The sequence below is a fragment of the Chiloscyllium plagiosum genome, chromosome 9, assembly GCF_004010195.1.
Source record: "Chiloscyllium plagiosum isolate BGI_BamShark_2017 chromosome 9, ASM401019v2, whole genome shotgun sequence".
Lineage (NCBI taxonomy): Eukaryota > Metazoa > Chordata > Chondrichthyes > Orectolobiformes > Hemiscylliidae > Chiloscyllium > Chiloscyllium plagiosum.
The window spans coordinates 76,241,833-76,257,521 of NC_057718.1; the positions used below are offsets into that span (position 1 = coordinate 76,241,833).

Genomic DNA, 15,689 nt, shown 5'->3' on the forward strand with positions numbered 1-15,689 from the left:
CAGTCAGTCCAGGATTAACTATATTTTTCTTTCCACAAGTACTGCCTGATGTGTATTTCTAGCTTTTTCTGTTTTTATTTCAGCTCTATGGACAGCATTTTAAGAATATATGACTGATCAGGTATCTCAAACATACAGGAAGTGTAGCTGAACAAAGAGACTATGGACTGCAGGTTCATAGCTCCTTGAAAGTGGAGGCAAATGAAGGCTGCATTTAGTATGCTTTCCTTTATTGGTCAGAGTATTGAGGACAGGAGTTGGGAGGTCATGTTGCAGCTGTACAGGACATTGGTTAGGGCACGGTTGGAATATTGCGTGCAATTCTGGTCTCCTTCTTATCGGAAAGTTGTTGTGAAACTTGAAAGGGTTCAGAAAAGATTTACAAGGATGTTGCCAGGGTTGGAGGATTTGAGCTATAGGGAGAGGCTGAACAGGTTGGGGCTGTTTTCTTTGGAGCGTCAGAGGCTGAGGGGTGACCTTATAGAGGTTTACAAAATTATGAGGGGAACGGATAGAGTAAATAGACAAGGTCCTCTCCCTGGGGTGCGGGAGTCCAGAACTAGCAGGGATAGGTTTATGGCGAGAGGGGAAAGATCTAAAAGAGACCCGAGGGGCAACTTTTCCACACAGAGCGTGGTACATGTATGGAATGTGCTGCCAGAGGAAGTGGTGCAACATTAGAAGGCATTTGGATGGGTATATGAATAGGAAGGCTTTGGCGGGATATGGGCCGGGTGCTGGCAGGTGTGACTAGAATGGATTGGGTTACCTGGTCGGCATGGACGGGTTGGACCGAAGCATCTGTTTCTGTGCTGTACATCTCTATGACTCTATAACTGATCTCTAACCTCCACAGATGATTAAAAGCAAAACTTGAGATTTTAACACAAAAAAGTTATGAATCAGCTTTAAACTACAGACTCACCTTTCCTATCAGACTCCATTAAAATAATACTGTCCACTGGAATCCTTTGAACATCAGCTGGATATTCTTTTCTGAAAGTACATAAATGATTTTAACAGAAATTGGTCTTTCTGCCAAATGGATTTTGCAATCCACTGCATAACCTAAACAGCCACATAACATCTAATTAAGCACTCTTTTCAACAAACCAAAAAGATGTACTCCTGCATCCAGCAGCCACAGTATTAAAGCCAGTTACAACTTAGTGTTTATTCATATTCAGTTTGAAAAGTTATTGCTAATACAAAACAGGTACTGTTTTAAGATTGTCAAACCCACCCATCACTTTTGTCAACCTGAAAGTTTCTTGCAATTCCATTGAGCTCATTTCACCATTCAACACAATCACGGCTGATCCTCTATCTTAATACCATATGCCTGCATTTTTCTTTACTTTGACATCTTTAGCCTCTTAAAAGTCTATACTCCTTTCTTTAAACATATTCCGTGACTTGGTCTCCACAGCTTTCTGTGGTACAGATTTCCACAGGTTCACCACCTTCAGAGAAGAAGGTTTTTCTCATTAGTACAAAACGACCTATCCCATATCCCAAGACTGCATCCATTCTGTCTAGCCATGTCAGAAAATTATATGTTTCAATAAGATCCCTTTACACTCTTCTAAAATCCAGTGAATAAAGACACAATTGACCCAATTTCCCCTTAGGAATGAGTCTGGTGAATTGTCACTGCACTACGTCTATGACAAGCAATGAGGCCAAACTTTCATGTAATGCCTGGCTTTAATAAGAGTTGCTTGCTCTTCTTCTCAAACTCTCTTACAATGAAGGCTAATATATTATATACATTCCTAAGTGTTTGCTGCACATGCAAGTAATTATGCATAAAACAATTTTAAATAACATTACAAGATGTAAGCCTAAGCACATGCAATTAAGTTCTGAAGAAAACAACACAACTAAGGTTTGACATGAAGCCTCACATGACACGAGTTGCTTTTGAAAGAAGCATGAAAGAATGGGAACTATTATTCAGCAGCAACAGTCCTGGCAGAGTGTATTAACTATATTAAGCAAAGCACATTCGCATTGACAATTATCCACTTAAAAGCTTGTACTTGTGCAAAACAAGGAAGATAAAATACTTGAAGTAATTTTTCAACAATGGATTCCAGTTTAATTTTTATTGAGTTAATCAATGCTATATTTTCATAATACAAGTCTAGATAAAGGGTCTTCTGGCACAGGGGCAGTGACCCTATCTTTGGGTCATAAAGGTCTGCATTCAAATACAACCTGAAGACATATTTTTCAGAAATCTGTTCAGATATTTACATGTGACAATAAGGGGTTTCGTGGCACAGTATAGCATCCTTATTCCTTGGTGAGAAGGTCCAGGTTCAAGTCATACCTGTCCTGGGAGGTAGTCATAACATGTCCAAACAGATTGATTAAAATAATTATGGTGAAGTTATTGCTACCTAGTACAAGGTGACTTCTCTTCTGTTTATAGGGCAATGTTGGAGCTGTATAAAACTGTGGTTAGGCCACACAGTGTGCAGCACTATAGGATGAGATTACACTGGAGGGCGCGCAGAAAAGGTTCACCAGGATATTGCCTGGGTTGGAGCCTCTTAGCTATGAAAAGATAGGTGTGGGTCATTTTCTTTAAATCAGAAAAGGCTGAGGTGAAACATGATTGAGGTGTATAAGATTGAGGAGCATGGACAGGATGGATTTAAAGCAGCTGTCCCCTTTAGCTGAAGGGTCAAAAACAAGAGGGCATAATGTTGAGATGAAAGGCAGGAAGCTTAGAGGGGATTTAAGAAAAAATTACTTTCACCCAAACGGGAATGGGAATCTGGAATGTACTAGTTGTGAGGGTAGAAAAGGTAGGGGACTGCCTTTAAAAAGTACTTTGATGAGCCCTCGAAATGCCACAAGATTCAAGGCTATGAGTGAAATGCTCGAAAATGAGATTTAGTGCAGTTAGATTGGCACAGACTTGATGGGTTTAAGGGCCTCCTCGGTGAGGTATGACCCTGTGAGAAGACATTAGAAAAAGCTATTGAGAATTGTCACAAATCTTAGTGCACAAACAAATTTGCAGCTCATTGGGCATTCTGTATCAATCTTCTGGGTACCAAATGCTTTTTCAGGATTTTACAACTATTCTTTCACAACAGTGTAATTAACCACAAGTTACTTTCTCTAGATTGCAAATGAAATAAATCTGAAGTAGATATTAGACTAAGTAGTATGGTGTGGAGATGTTGACTAATAGTCAGCTTTCTACAGCAGCAGACAGCTTAATGGTGGACTAATGATCACTTCTTGAAACATTGCAATGGATCTTCCGAATCAAGCTTATTCTGCACTACTCCAATCTGAAACTGCTTATATCTCTTCACTGATTATGAAGAATTGTTTCAATTTATGACACTTCGATTCAATCATAGAACAAAACTACAAGAAAATTATCTACAGCTTTGGAACAGATATGAATCTTGTTTGCACAAAACTTGTTAGTGAACAGCAGAACAACAAAATTAAACCGAAGGAACTTCAATTGTATGTTCACATTGAGCACAGCATGCAAGATCAAAATTTAAAGGGATTGGATCAGTGAACAGTATGATCAGAATTAAAGTACACGTGCATTACTTTTGCAATGTTTGTTATGCAATACTAATTGTCAAAAAAAATGACTCGATTGCCAAGATCACACAGAACACCTGTGGTGAGGAATGGAAAAATACCATTTTGGAAGAAAAATGGTAAGATGAGATGAGCTGAGCTGAACCAGCACACTTGCATGCCTTGACTGTACTCATTTTAAATGAAGTCCCAAGCAAATGACAAGCGCACAATGCATTTACACTAATTAAGTGATTTAAGAGTGTGCAACTCCAAACCCAGCTGTTATGTGAAAACATTAATGACACTTACCCCTCATCAGATAAGCCAAGATTGCTTTTAAGAAAATGAGAAAAAGTAATAATCTCACATTAATGTTACAGGTTGACACAGAGCAAAATATTAGTATATTACATGTTTTATTTTTTAGTTTCTTTAGAAGTCAACGATAAAACACTATTTCCAGTTATACAGACTCCTTAAAAGCCTGATTATTTTAAAAATAAACTTTAAAATGTCCAACAATAGCACTAATTAAACTAAGTGCTTAATCAGGAGATGCTTTGTAAATTCTAAATTTTACTTGATGTATCATATTTCCAGTTTAATCTCTTTAAATTGCAGTATAAAATTTAAAAACAAAAAAGCTTTCAGTAAAATGCTTCTGCCACTTTCAATTTACACTGCCTATCCCACTTTGGGTGTTGAGGCATTTGGAGTCCAAAGAGGTAAAAACAATGACTGCAGATGCTGGAAACCAGATTCTGAATTAGTGATGCTGGAAGAGCACAGCAGTTCAGGCAGCATCCAAGGAGCAGCGTCCAAAGTCAAGACCTTTATCATAGAGATTTAGACCAAATGTTGCTCCATCATTTAAATGCCATAAAGTGTTAATCACAAATTGAAAATACTGGATAGCTGAGCAATTTTAAAGCGCTGCTACTCAGATATTACATCGTGATGACTTTTCTGGAGGCTACGATTTAATTAGGGCAGAATGAATTTCAGTGGTTTGAAAACTGGTACTATAATCCAATCATGTGCAGATATGCATTGATAAGGCAAGTTCAAATATGTAAAGAACCACACAATTTCCAACCTGTACTGAAACCAATTTTTCTGCCTGAGATAGCTAACCAAAACCTTGACTGACTCTGTGCATGTGGTGACTGAAGTACTGGCGTGATTTATTTGGAAATGCTGTTCAAATGTGTACTTCCTCTCACCAAGTCACCACAAAAATCTTTTCCCCACCTCCCAAATTTACTGTAAAATATTCATGAGCAAGCAATCAGTAGTAGTTATAGTATGAGTAACTAAAAAATTGAAAACAATTCATTTTCCAAAAAAAGAGTTTCATTCATATGACACCAAATTATTCAGCATATTCTGATCAAAATAATTTAATACAAAGTGAACAGATTAGTTAACAGCTGAAAATAACCAATATGAATAATATTAAAGAGAAACATCAGTTACAGTCCCTAACTGATTGATACATTAGGATTTATATTGCTTACCACTACTTTTTACTACATAATTACATGAATTATGATGAAATCTTTCAAGCGTACACATTTGGTCATTTGCTTAAATCTCAAAAATTTGATGAATGCATGGACATCACAAAAGCAAATCCCCCCACATTGAAGATTATTTAATTTCTTCAAATTTCAGCATTTGAATTTGATCGATATTCCATAAAAAATGCTACAAATGATCACTGAAAGAAACTTGATACATTAGGTGAACTTACCAGGGATCAGATAGTCAAAAATTAATTTAACTTATTGCATGTAACTGATTTATGTTAGACAGTTTTTCTGTGTTTCTAGCAAGTCCCGTGCTCCCCAAAACATAAACAGTCCCTCTGCTGGTAATTTTAATTAGGCTATAGATATTATATTAATTCTCTCAAAAGCTAATAACAGCACTTAAAAATTAGGATTATGCTCAATGAAATGCTGGTAGGCTTAAGCTAGTGGAAATTTTAAAAAATATATAACTCATGACTCAAAAGACTTTTGGAACTTGTGACTGCTTCCTATGCGACTCCTTTCTCATGCTTACATCCACATTCAACCCCAATCACTGCCAACTACTAGATTTTAAATAGGTGAATGCATAAAAGGAATCTTGATGAGTTTATACTTTTTTTCAAAAGATATTACTATTGTTTGATGGAGTTTTGCCAACATATCACATCCAAAGGACTTGCTTTAACGGAGGTCAAAGGAGACAGTTTTGTTATTGGAAATTAATGTTTATTTTAACCACAAAAGGTATTAGCTTTAAACAGAAACATTGGTTACAAATCAGTTAATAAAACATTAACATCTTAGGCTTCCAAAATAGAGGCACAAGTGTAGAAAGTTATGCTGACGTCGTAAAAAAAACTTCAGTTTGGCTACAGTTGGAAAAATATGTTCAACTTCAGATGGCATAACTTCGGAAGATTTTAAAGACTTTGAAGAAAAGGTGAGAGATTTACAGCTGTACACCTGCAACTTGCCTATGTAGATAGATTGAAACAGTGGGGCTTTTCAAAAGCAGAAGTGATTAAGAGGAAACCTGATAGAGATATCTAAAATCATGAAGGATTTAAGTGGAGTAAATAAACAGAAATTTTTTTTGGCAGTCAGGAATGTACAGATTTAAAGTGGCTGGCAAAATAACCACAATGGAATCAGCAAAACCATTTTTAGAGATAAGTGGTTAACTGGAGGAGAAGAGGATAGTCACGTAGGCGTAAAAAAAATTAAATCATATAGATAAAAGGTATAGTTGAAAGTAGGACCACAAGTACTAAATGAACGAAAATTCCATAACGAAAAGAGTTTCATTGGGTAATGTCCATTGTTATCTTTGACTTTTATTATGATTGGAACCTGACACAATATAGTGCCTGGCTTAAACAAGGTTGCTTCAAAAACTGCTATCAGAAATTAGATGCCCATTTGATGCCATCAAAAACTACAAAATGAATAGCAATTTAGCTTAACAGTCTGAACAAATCATACAAAGGCTCTGTGACATTGTTTATTTCACTCAATAAAACTCCATTATGTGCCCATGATTAAAGGATGCAAATGCAGTAAGTGATAAAAATCCAAGTACATATTTCCAACATTCTTACATGATCGAAAACCGGAAGAAGAAAATCATTAAGCACCCAATAGCTTTATTTTCTTGAAACAAAATGTTAAGATCTCAGATAACACTTCTTCCTGTGATCAGGGCTATAAATAAAGCAGCAAACCTATAAGGAAGGTGAACTGATGAAGCAATCAGCAGCTGAGTGACAATTAATATTTGTCACAAATCTCCAAAATGTGAATTAGCACCATTAAAACAATAAGTACCAAGAATTGTTCTCAAATGGTAGCTGTACCATATCAAAAGATTGCTGGTTGAAATCCTACTGTGAAGATTTAAATACAAAAAAATGGGGAGCTGGTTATGCAGTGATAATGTCACTAGGATAGTAATCCAGAGGCCCAGGGAACATCCTGAGGATATTGAGTCAAATTTCACTTAGGCAGCAGGGCACGCAGCAGGTGCTGAGGGAACAAATCTATTTTGACTGCACAACCTCAGGTCTAAATGTTGCAGATGCATCTGTCCATGACAAGATAGGTGTAGTGGCCACAGCACACTTTTTGTGAAAGAGAAGCCCCTTCTTCACACTGAATGTATCTTTCATTGGGTAGGATGGTACTAAAACTATATCAAATGGGATAGTTTCAGAACAGAGCTTGCAACAGTGGAATTATATTTAACGACTACCTGTAAGCTCACAACCTGGCATATCCCTCACTATACCATTGCATTCAAGTCCTGAAGAAGGGTTACACCCAAAATGTTAATTTCTCCATCTCCTGATGCTGCCTGACTTGCCTTGTTCTTCCAACCTCCTACTTGTCTCCCTTGGATTCCAGCATCTGCAGTTTTTTTGTTTTGTTTTTTTTGGTCAAGGGATCAATGCAGTGCAATAAAGTATACAGGACAGCACAACAAGAGCAGCACCAGGAATGAAAGTGTCAACCTGGTAAAGCTACAACTCAGGACCATTTGGATACCATACAGTAGAACAACATGCAATAAGCACAGCTAAACGATCCCACAACCAGTGGATCAGATAAAGCTCTGATTTCTGCTACTTCCAGCTGTGAACGGTAGTGAGTGATTAAACAACAATCAATAGGAGCAAACTCCACTAATATATGTCTATCTACAATGATAGGGGAGTCTAGCACAACAATATAAAAGACAGGGCTGAAATATTTGCAGCCAGAAGTGCTAATTGGATGTTCTGACCCAGCCTCCTCCCAAGAACCCCAGGATCACAGATGCCAGTCTTCTACCAATGCTATTCATCACATGATATCAACAAACTGCTGACAACAGTATGGCAGTATGGTAGCATGACAGAATCCATGCTCCAAAGTGAAATGAATCCCGAACTAAGCTGTTGCGTATTGTTACAACAATTGAAAATACCTATTTGGAAAAATTGCCCAAACATGTCCTATCCACAAATGCACGACAAATCAAACTAGTGCTAAACCAGTTATTCATTAAGCAAAATAACAAAGTGCCATTGACAGTGTCACCAAATTATACATAACAATTACATGAACCTTGGATGACCAGGGATGTTATGACTTTGGTTAAAAAAAAGGAAGCATACACAAGGTCTGGGAGGATGGGAACTGACGAAGCCCTTGAAGTATATAAGGTAAGTAGCGAACTTAAGCAAAGATTTAGAAGGGCTAAAAGGGGTCATGAAAAGTCATTAGCAAACAGGATTAAGGAGAATCCAAAGGCTATTTATACAGACATAACAAGCAAGAGGGTAGCCAGGGAAAGGGTTGGCCCAATCAAGGATGAGGGAGTGAATCAATGGGCGTAGTCAGAAGAGGGAGGTGAAGTCCTAAACAAATACTCTGTCAGTATTCACCAAAGAGAAGGAATTGGTGAAGGATGATCTCAGGGAAGGGAGTGTCAAGTTTCAAATCCAAGTTGCTACTAAAAAGGAAGCAGTGTTGTTAGTCTTAAAAAGTATTAAGATAGATAAGTCTCCGGGTCCTGATGGGATCTATCCCAGGATATTGAGGAAGGGAAAAGAACAAATTGTTGTAGCATTGACAGGCATCTTTGAATCCTCTTTGGCCACAGGTGAGATTCCTGAGGACTACAGGATAGAAAATGTTGCCCCATTATTTAAGGGTAACAAGGATAGTCCTGGAAAATGACAGATCTGTGAGCCTCACGTCAGTGATAGGAAAATTATTAGAAAAGATTCTCAGGGACAAGATCAATATGCATTTAGAAGTAAATGGACTTATTAGTGATAGACAGCCTGGTTTTGTGTGGGGAGGTTATGCTTCAGTAACCTGATCAAGTTTCTTGAGGAGGGCATGAAGATGATTGATGAGGGAAAGTGGTTGATGTTGTCTACATGGACTTCAGTAAAGCCTTTGACAAAGTCCCTCATGGCAGACTGGTACAAAATATGAAGTCACTTAGTTTCGGGGTAAGTTGGCAAGACAGACACAGAACTGGCTTAATCATAGGAGACAGAGGGTAACAGTGGAAGGATACTTTTTGAAATGGAGGGTCGTGACTAGTGGTGCTCCACAGGGATAAGTGCTGGGGCCTCTGCTGCTCGTGATCTACATAAATGATATTTGGAGGAAAATGTAGCTGGTCTAATTAGTACGTTTGCTGACAATACAAAGATTGATGGTATTACAGTTATTGAGGAGATTGTCAGAGGATATAGCATGATATAATCAATTGGAAGATTGGGCAGAAAAATGGCAGATGGAGTTTGATCTAGACAAACATGAAGTGATGCATTTAGGAAGGTCAAGTACAGATGGAAATTATACAGTGAATGGCAGAATTCTCAGGAGTATTGATATACAGAGGGATCTGGGTGCGCAGGTCTACAGATCTGCAGGTGGATAAGGCTGCAAGGAGTATTGTGAATAAGGACAGACAAGATTTCCTGCAGCTTTATAGAACTTTAGTTAGGCCACACATAGAATACTGCATACAGTTCTAGTCACCACACAACCAGAAGAATGTGGAATCTTTGGAGAGAGTACACAAAAGGTTTACAAGGTTGCTGCCTGGTATGGAGGATTTTAGCTATGAAGAAAGGTCGAATAGACTTGGTTTGGTTTCACTGGAACGCAGGAGGTTGAGGAGTGACCTGATAGAAGTTCATAAGATTGTGAAGGGCATGAATAGAATGGAAAGTAGGAGGCTTTTCCCCCAGGATGGAGGAGTCAATTATTAGAGGTCACATGTTCAAGGTGCAGGATGGAAGGGAGGAATTTAAAAGATATGTGAGGCATGTTTTTCACACAAAGGGTGGTAAGTGCCTGGAACACACTGCCACAGGTGGTGATGGAAGTAGACACAACAACAGCATTCAAGAAACACATGGATGAATACATAAATAGGAAGGGAATAGAGGGATACAGATTCTGTAAGTGAAGACAGTTTTAGTACGGAAAGGCAAAATGTGTGAGCGCAGGCTTGGAGGGCCGAAGGACCTGTTCCTGTGCTGTATTGTCTTTTGTTCTAATTAACACACTGATATCATTTCCTTACTTCTCCATTATGAATCCCTTACTGTCATCCAAACAGACCAATGCTTACTTTAGCTTTCTTTTTATAGACTACCACAAGCTTTTGCTGTCTGTTTTTATATTCTTTGCCAGTTTCCTCTAATATTCTCCCTTATATTTGTTTTATTCATCCATTACTGATCTCTGAAAATTTTCCAATCTTCTCCTCCTCAATAACCGCATCATCAATCTTTGTATAGTCAGCAAATTTACTAATTAGACCAACTAGATTTTTCTCCAAGTCATCTATGTAGATCACGAGCAGCAGAGGTCCCAGCACTTATCCCTCTGGAGCACCACCAGTCACAACCCTCCACTCTGAAAAGCATCCTTCCACCTCTGCAGTACTGTAAACCTTTTCTTGAAATTTAACACCATTGTAAACTTACTGAATTAGCTGTGGACGGCAAAGTTTTCTCACAGATTAATTCCATAAGAAAAGATTTTGCTAATAATGACGAATTCTCTTCAAGTGTCAGACAACACTTCTTTACCATTCTATCTTTTACCTTATTTTCCCAGCCACGCTAGCCAAAATTACATTTTTGTAATTGCTTCAATTTAAAACTCTAGTGTTAGATGCATATTTTTCACCCTCCAACTGTATATCAAAATTCAAGATCTTGCCTTAAGGACCCTTCACTAAAAGGTAGTTAAATAATCCAGTCTCATTACATATTTCAAGAAACTGTCCTGAATACATGCTTATGAACTTGTCCTCCAGACTACCTTTATAAATTTGATTGGTCCAACTTTATTAAGTGGAATAGTGCAGGTTTGTACAAGCAGGTTGGCATTAATGTCTGATGTCAAGAGAATGGAAGGAGCTCTACCATGCACGCATACATGGTACATCTGAGTCGAAAAGCGTAACCCTGGAAAAGCACAGCAGGTCAGGCAACATCCAAGAAACAGGAGAGTCAACGTTTAGGGCATAAGCCCTTCATTAGGAATGCGTTGGGGAGAGTGCTGAGACCAAAACAAAAGGAGGGTGGGGGTATGGGGTGAAGGTAGCTGGGTCTCCACCAACACATTCATTTGATTGGTGGAAGTGGTCCTCACTCTCAACAACTTCTCCTTCGAATCCTCCCACTTTCTTCAGACCTGTACCCTCCATGACATATGAGCCTAAAGTACTTAATGGTATCAAAAGATGGAAAATGCACTGCTATTTTTCATCTTAATGTGCATTAAAAAAGTGAGCAAGTAGGTTCTGAATCGCAGTGCTACATTTTTTGTTGTGCATTCTTCACTGTTCAGCTTTCAGATTCAGAACTCTACTTTAAGAGACACCTCTCACTCTGCTTCACTTTAGAATCAGTTAATAATCAATTGACATTGAAGTTCTGATCATTACCAATAGTTTGAAATTAATAAACAATCAAACTTGTTTTACAATTTGGGATACAAAGTGTGAGTGATAAACACCAGCAATGAAAATAGCACATTTATCTAATTTTAGGTTGACGACATTTATAGCAACTGCTTGAAGGTCATTACACTTAGTAATTACACTTAGTATGACACAACATTCCTGACGAGCCTAAGCCATATAGCTAAATATGCAGAACTCAATATTTCAAATACAGCAATCAAGACAAATACCATTCTTTAGAAGAAAGTGAGGACTGCAGATGCTTGAATTCAGAGTCAAGAGTGTCGTGCTGGAAAGGCACAGCAGATAAGGCAGCATCTGAGGAACAGGAGAATCAACGTTTCGGGCATAAGCCCTTCATCAGGAATGAGGCTAGTGGATTGGGGTGTTGAGAGATAAATGGGAGGAGTTTGGGCTAGGTTTGGGGGGTGGGGTGAAAGAGGGGGGAAGGTAGCTGAGAGTGTGATAGGTAGATGAAGGTGGGGGAGAAAGTGATACGTCGGAGAGGAGGGTGGCATGGATAGATGGGAAGGATGATGGACAGGTCAAGAGGGTGGTGCCGAGTTGGAAGATTGGGACTGGGGTAAGGTGGAGAAAGGGGAAATGGGGAATCTGGTGAAATCCACATTGATCCCATGTGGTTGCAGTATTCCAAGGCAGAGGATGAGGCATTCTTCCTCCAGGCGTTGGGTGGTTAGGGTTGGCGATGGAGGAGGCAGAGGACCTGCATGTCCTTGGTGGAGTGGGGTTAATTGGTGCGGGTGCCTCAATGTGAGTGTCTCTGAAACAATACCATTCTTTAGTCTTGGAATACCAACAATAGGAAGAAATTTGTTCTTGTCATATAACAAAGGATAATTTTACAAGGGGGAATTGCCACTCCATTCCTTTTGTGTGTGTAAAGAAAGGTCACCACAATTCTGACAGAAGATTCCAATTAGAGTTCCTTCAGAAAGCCAAAGCAATTTTAATTCTTACTTGTGCATTGCAGTGCAGGATATGTGGGGAAAGTAGCTGCCATATTCTCAGTGTTAAACGACTAGTATCACAGGCTACTTCTGTGAAATGGTAAGCATGTAAGGCAAGATAGAGATTAGGGTGCCAGTGCCAAAGAGCAGAAGTAGGACAAGTAGATGATGGAGTGTTTCAGGCATGTCCGGGTATACAGAGAATATTAGGTTATTAGGGAATGGGATGCAGTGTGGTGATCTTCAGTCCCAGGTGGAAAATAGTGGTTGGTATGAGGGAGTAGGGAGCATTGTAGTTGTTCAGCCCTGAGGGAAATGGGGAATGTAGTTCAGGATCCAGAGGTTGTAAGGGGTGTGTAAGAAGCCATGATCATTTTGAATCTTGGGATAGGCTTAATGGGCTGAATAGCCTGTTTCTGCTCCTTTGTTCTCATGTTCTTAATTTGACTTGTCAGTTTATTAATTATCCAGGTGTTAGACTGGGTTTTTAATAATCTAATCTGTCCTGAGTAACTGTTTAATTAATTGCAGAACACTCCAAGTTCTCCAATTTAACTGGAAATTCAATGAGCACAATCGAATTGCTCATTGGAATCTTCAATTCCCAGGGAGTCTTCTATGTCTGGGAGTCTGCAGGGTCTTGATGCACAACTCTCATTTACGCTGCAGAAAGAATTGCCCGGCCATTGGAAAACTCCGGCTAATATTTTTTAGGATTTTGAATCAGATAGTTAAAACTCCAAAACGGTCCAATGAATTAGCAATTGAACACGAAAAAAGAGCAGAACTACCTTTGTGCTGCTGTTTTTACAACTGATTGGGCATTGGCATGATGAAACCGCCTTCCACGGACCACAATTCCTGGAGGTGAAGGACCACTAATTACGAAGTATTTGTTCCGATTTTTTTCAATCTCCTTGTTTGATACAAGTTGGGAGGTCACAGTTTCACTGTAAATAGAAAAGTGTTGGCATTTAAATATAGAAAAATGCCATTCTAATTATCTACTGACAAGTAGAGACATCAGCAATTTGGAGATGAGAAGGGACAGAGTTTGAAATATCATGCAAACTTTCAAGCAGATGATCACAAGACTGACCGTGCTAAATAAGAAGGTGATAAACTTGCACGACCTATTTTACAATTAAGTGGGAGAAATCCAGGACTGCAGATGCTGGAGATTAGAGTCGAGAGTGTGGTGATGGAAAAGCACAGCAGGTCAGGCAGCATCTGAGGAGCAGGAGAATCGACATTTCGGGCAAAAGCCCTGCATAAGAGATTAGCATGTAAAATTAATTTGGTGAAGTGTACTGACATGGATCGAGAACTGGCTGGCAGACAGGAAACCTAGTCTTTCCTGATGAAGGGTTTTTGCCCAAAACATCTATTCTCCTGCTCCTTGGATGCTGCCTGACCTGCTGTGCTTTTCCAACACCACACTCTTGACTCTATTTTACAAGTTAAGTTGATCAAAGCCAACACTGTTTGCAGCCTCTAGGTCAAAGCAGTAGAACTGCATGCTGTTTTACAAATCTCAATGTTTTAAGTCAGTCAATATATCCCATGCAGGTATACATTTAAAACTTTCTAGTAAAAACAAAGCAGTGGAGGCCCATATTTTTCTAGCTATGTTTGTTTTATCTTAATCCTGCATTTTGAACAACGTTAGGAATTTGACATTTGGTGTATGTTCCTTCAATTGTTTCCATGCATCCAGTGAAGTGGACCTCACCACAACTTTGTTAAACTTTTAGTCATTAAGCACAGTATCTGCACCTGAATTCTTAAAATACACGATCAGTATAAAGATGCATGTTGTGTCCACAGAGCATAAATAATGCTTTATGAGAAAGGCCATTTAATCATACAAAAATAGAAAACAGGATTGGCCATTCACTCCTTTGAGCTTGTTCTGCCATTGATTATGACCAAGGCTGATCAGCCAGCTCAATAGCCTGTTCCTGCTTTTCTTCCATATCCTTTCATCCCTTTAGCTCCAAGTACTGCATCCAACTTCTTCTTGAAATCATACAATATTTTGGCCTTGACTGCTTTCTATGGTAGCCAATCACCATAGACATCACTGTGTGAAGAAATTTCCCATTTTGGTCCTAAATGGTATACCCTGAGTCCTTATACTGTAACCCCTGGTTCTGGACTCCCACGCCATCAGGAACACCCTTCCTGCATTTACCCTAACTCGTCCTGTCAGAACTTTATAGGTTTCTAGGAGATATTCCCCCCACCTCCCAATTCTTCTGAACTCCAGTGAATACAATTCTTACCAATTCAATCTTTCTTATACATGTCAGTCCCGCCATCCCAGCAATCAGTCTAATCAAACCTTTGCTACATCCTTTTTACAGCAAGAGCATTTTTCCTCAGATAAAGAGAACAAAACTATACATAATATTCCAGGTGTGGTCTCACCAAGGCCCTGTATAATTGCAGCAAGACATCTCTGTTCCTGTACTTGAATCTTCTCATTATGAAGCTAACATACCAACTGCTTCCTTACTTACTTACCTTTAGCAAATGGTGAACAAGGACACCCTGGACTCACTGCACATTCCCCTCTCTCAATTTATAACCATTCAGATTTGTCCACATCATATGTACCGCTCCGCTTCTTCCTTTCCCGCCGTACCAACCAGTACCCTTCCACTGACACCCTCCTTCAACTGACTGAACTGGTCCTCACCCTGAACAACTTCTCTTTCCAATCCTCCCACTTCCTCCAAACGAAAGGAGCAGCCATGGGCACCCGCATGGGCCCCAGCTATGCCTGCCGCTTCGTAGGATATGTGGAACAATTCATCTTCCGCAACTACACTGGCCCCAAACCCCACCTTTTCCTCCGCTACATCGATGACTGTATCAGGACTGTATCGGCGCTGCCTCGTGCTCCCACGAGGAGGTTGAACAGTTCATCCACTTCACCAACACCTTCCACCCCGACCTCAAATTCACCTGGACAGTCCCAGATTCCTCCCTCCCCTTCCTCGACCTATCTATTTCTACCTCAGGCGACCGAATCAACACGGACATCTACTACAAACCAACCGACTCCCACAGCTACCTGGACTACACCTCCCCCCACCCTGCCCCCTGTAAAAACGCCATCCCATATTCCCAATTCCTTCG

At 39.4% G+C, this 15,689-nt stretch overlaps 1 protein-coding gene across 6 annotated transcripts in view; it reads right to left on the minus strand.

Annotated features, from left to right (window-relative positions):
• Positions 1-15,689, minus strand: part of senp6a (SUMO specific peptidase 6a) — a 167,423-nt gene that overhangs the window by 86,488 nt on the left and 65,246 nt on the right. For 3 of the 6 annotated variants that reach the window (XM_043696244.1, XM_043696246.1, XM_043696249.1), the window contains 3 exons: positions 13,337-13,495; positions 3,874-3,897; positions 926-996 (listed from right to left, as the gene is read on the minus strand). In XM_043696244.1, the coding sequence (XP_043552179.1) occupies positions 926-996; positions 3,874-3,897; positions 13,337-13,495 (254 nt within the window). The remainder of the gene's footprint in view (positions 1-925; positions 997-3,873; positions 3,898-13,336; positions 13,496-15,689) is intronic. The other 3 variants (XM_043696248.1, XM_043696250.1, XM_043696247.1) reach the window with 2 other exon arrangements.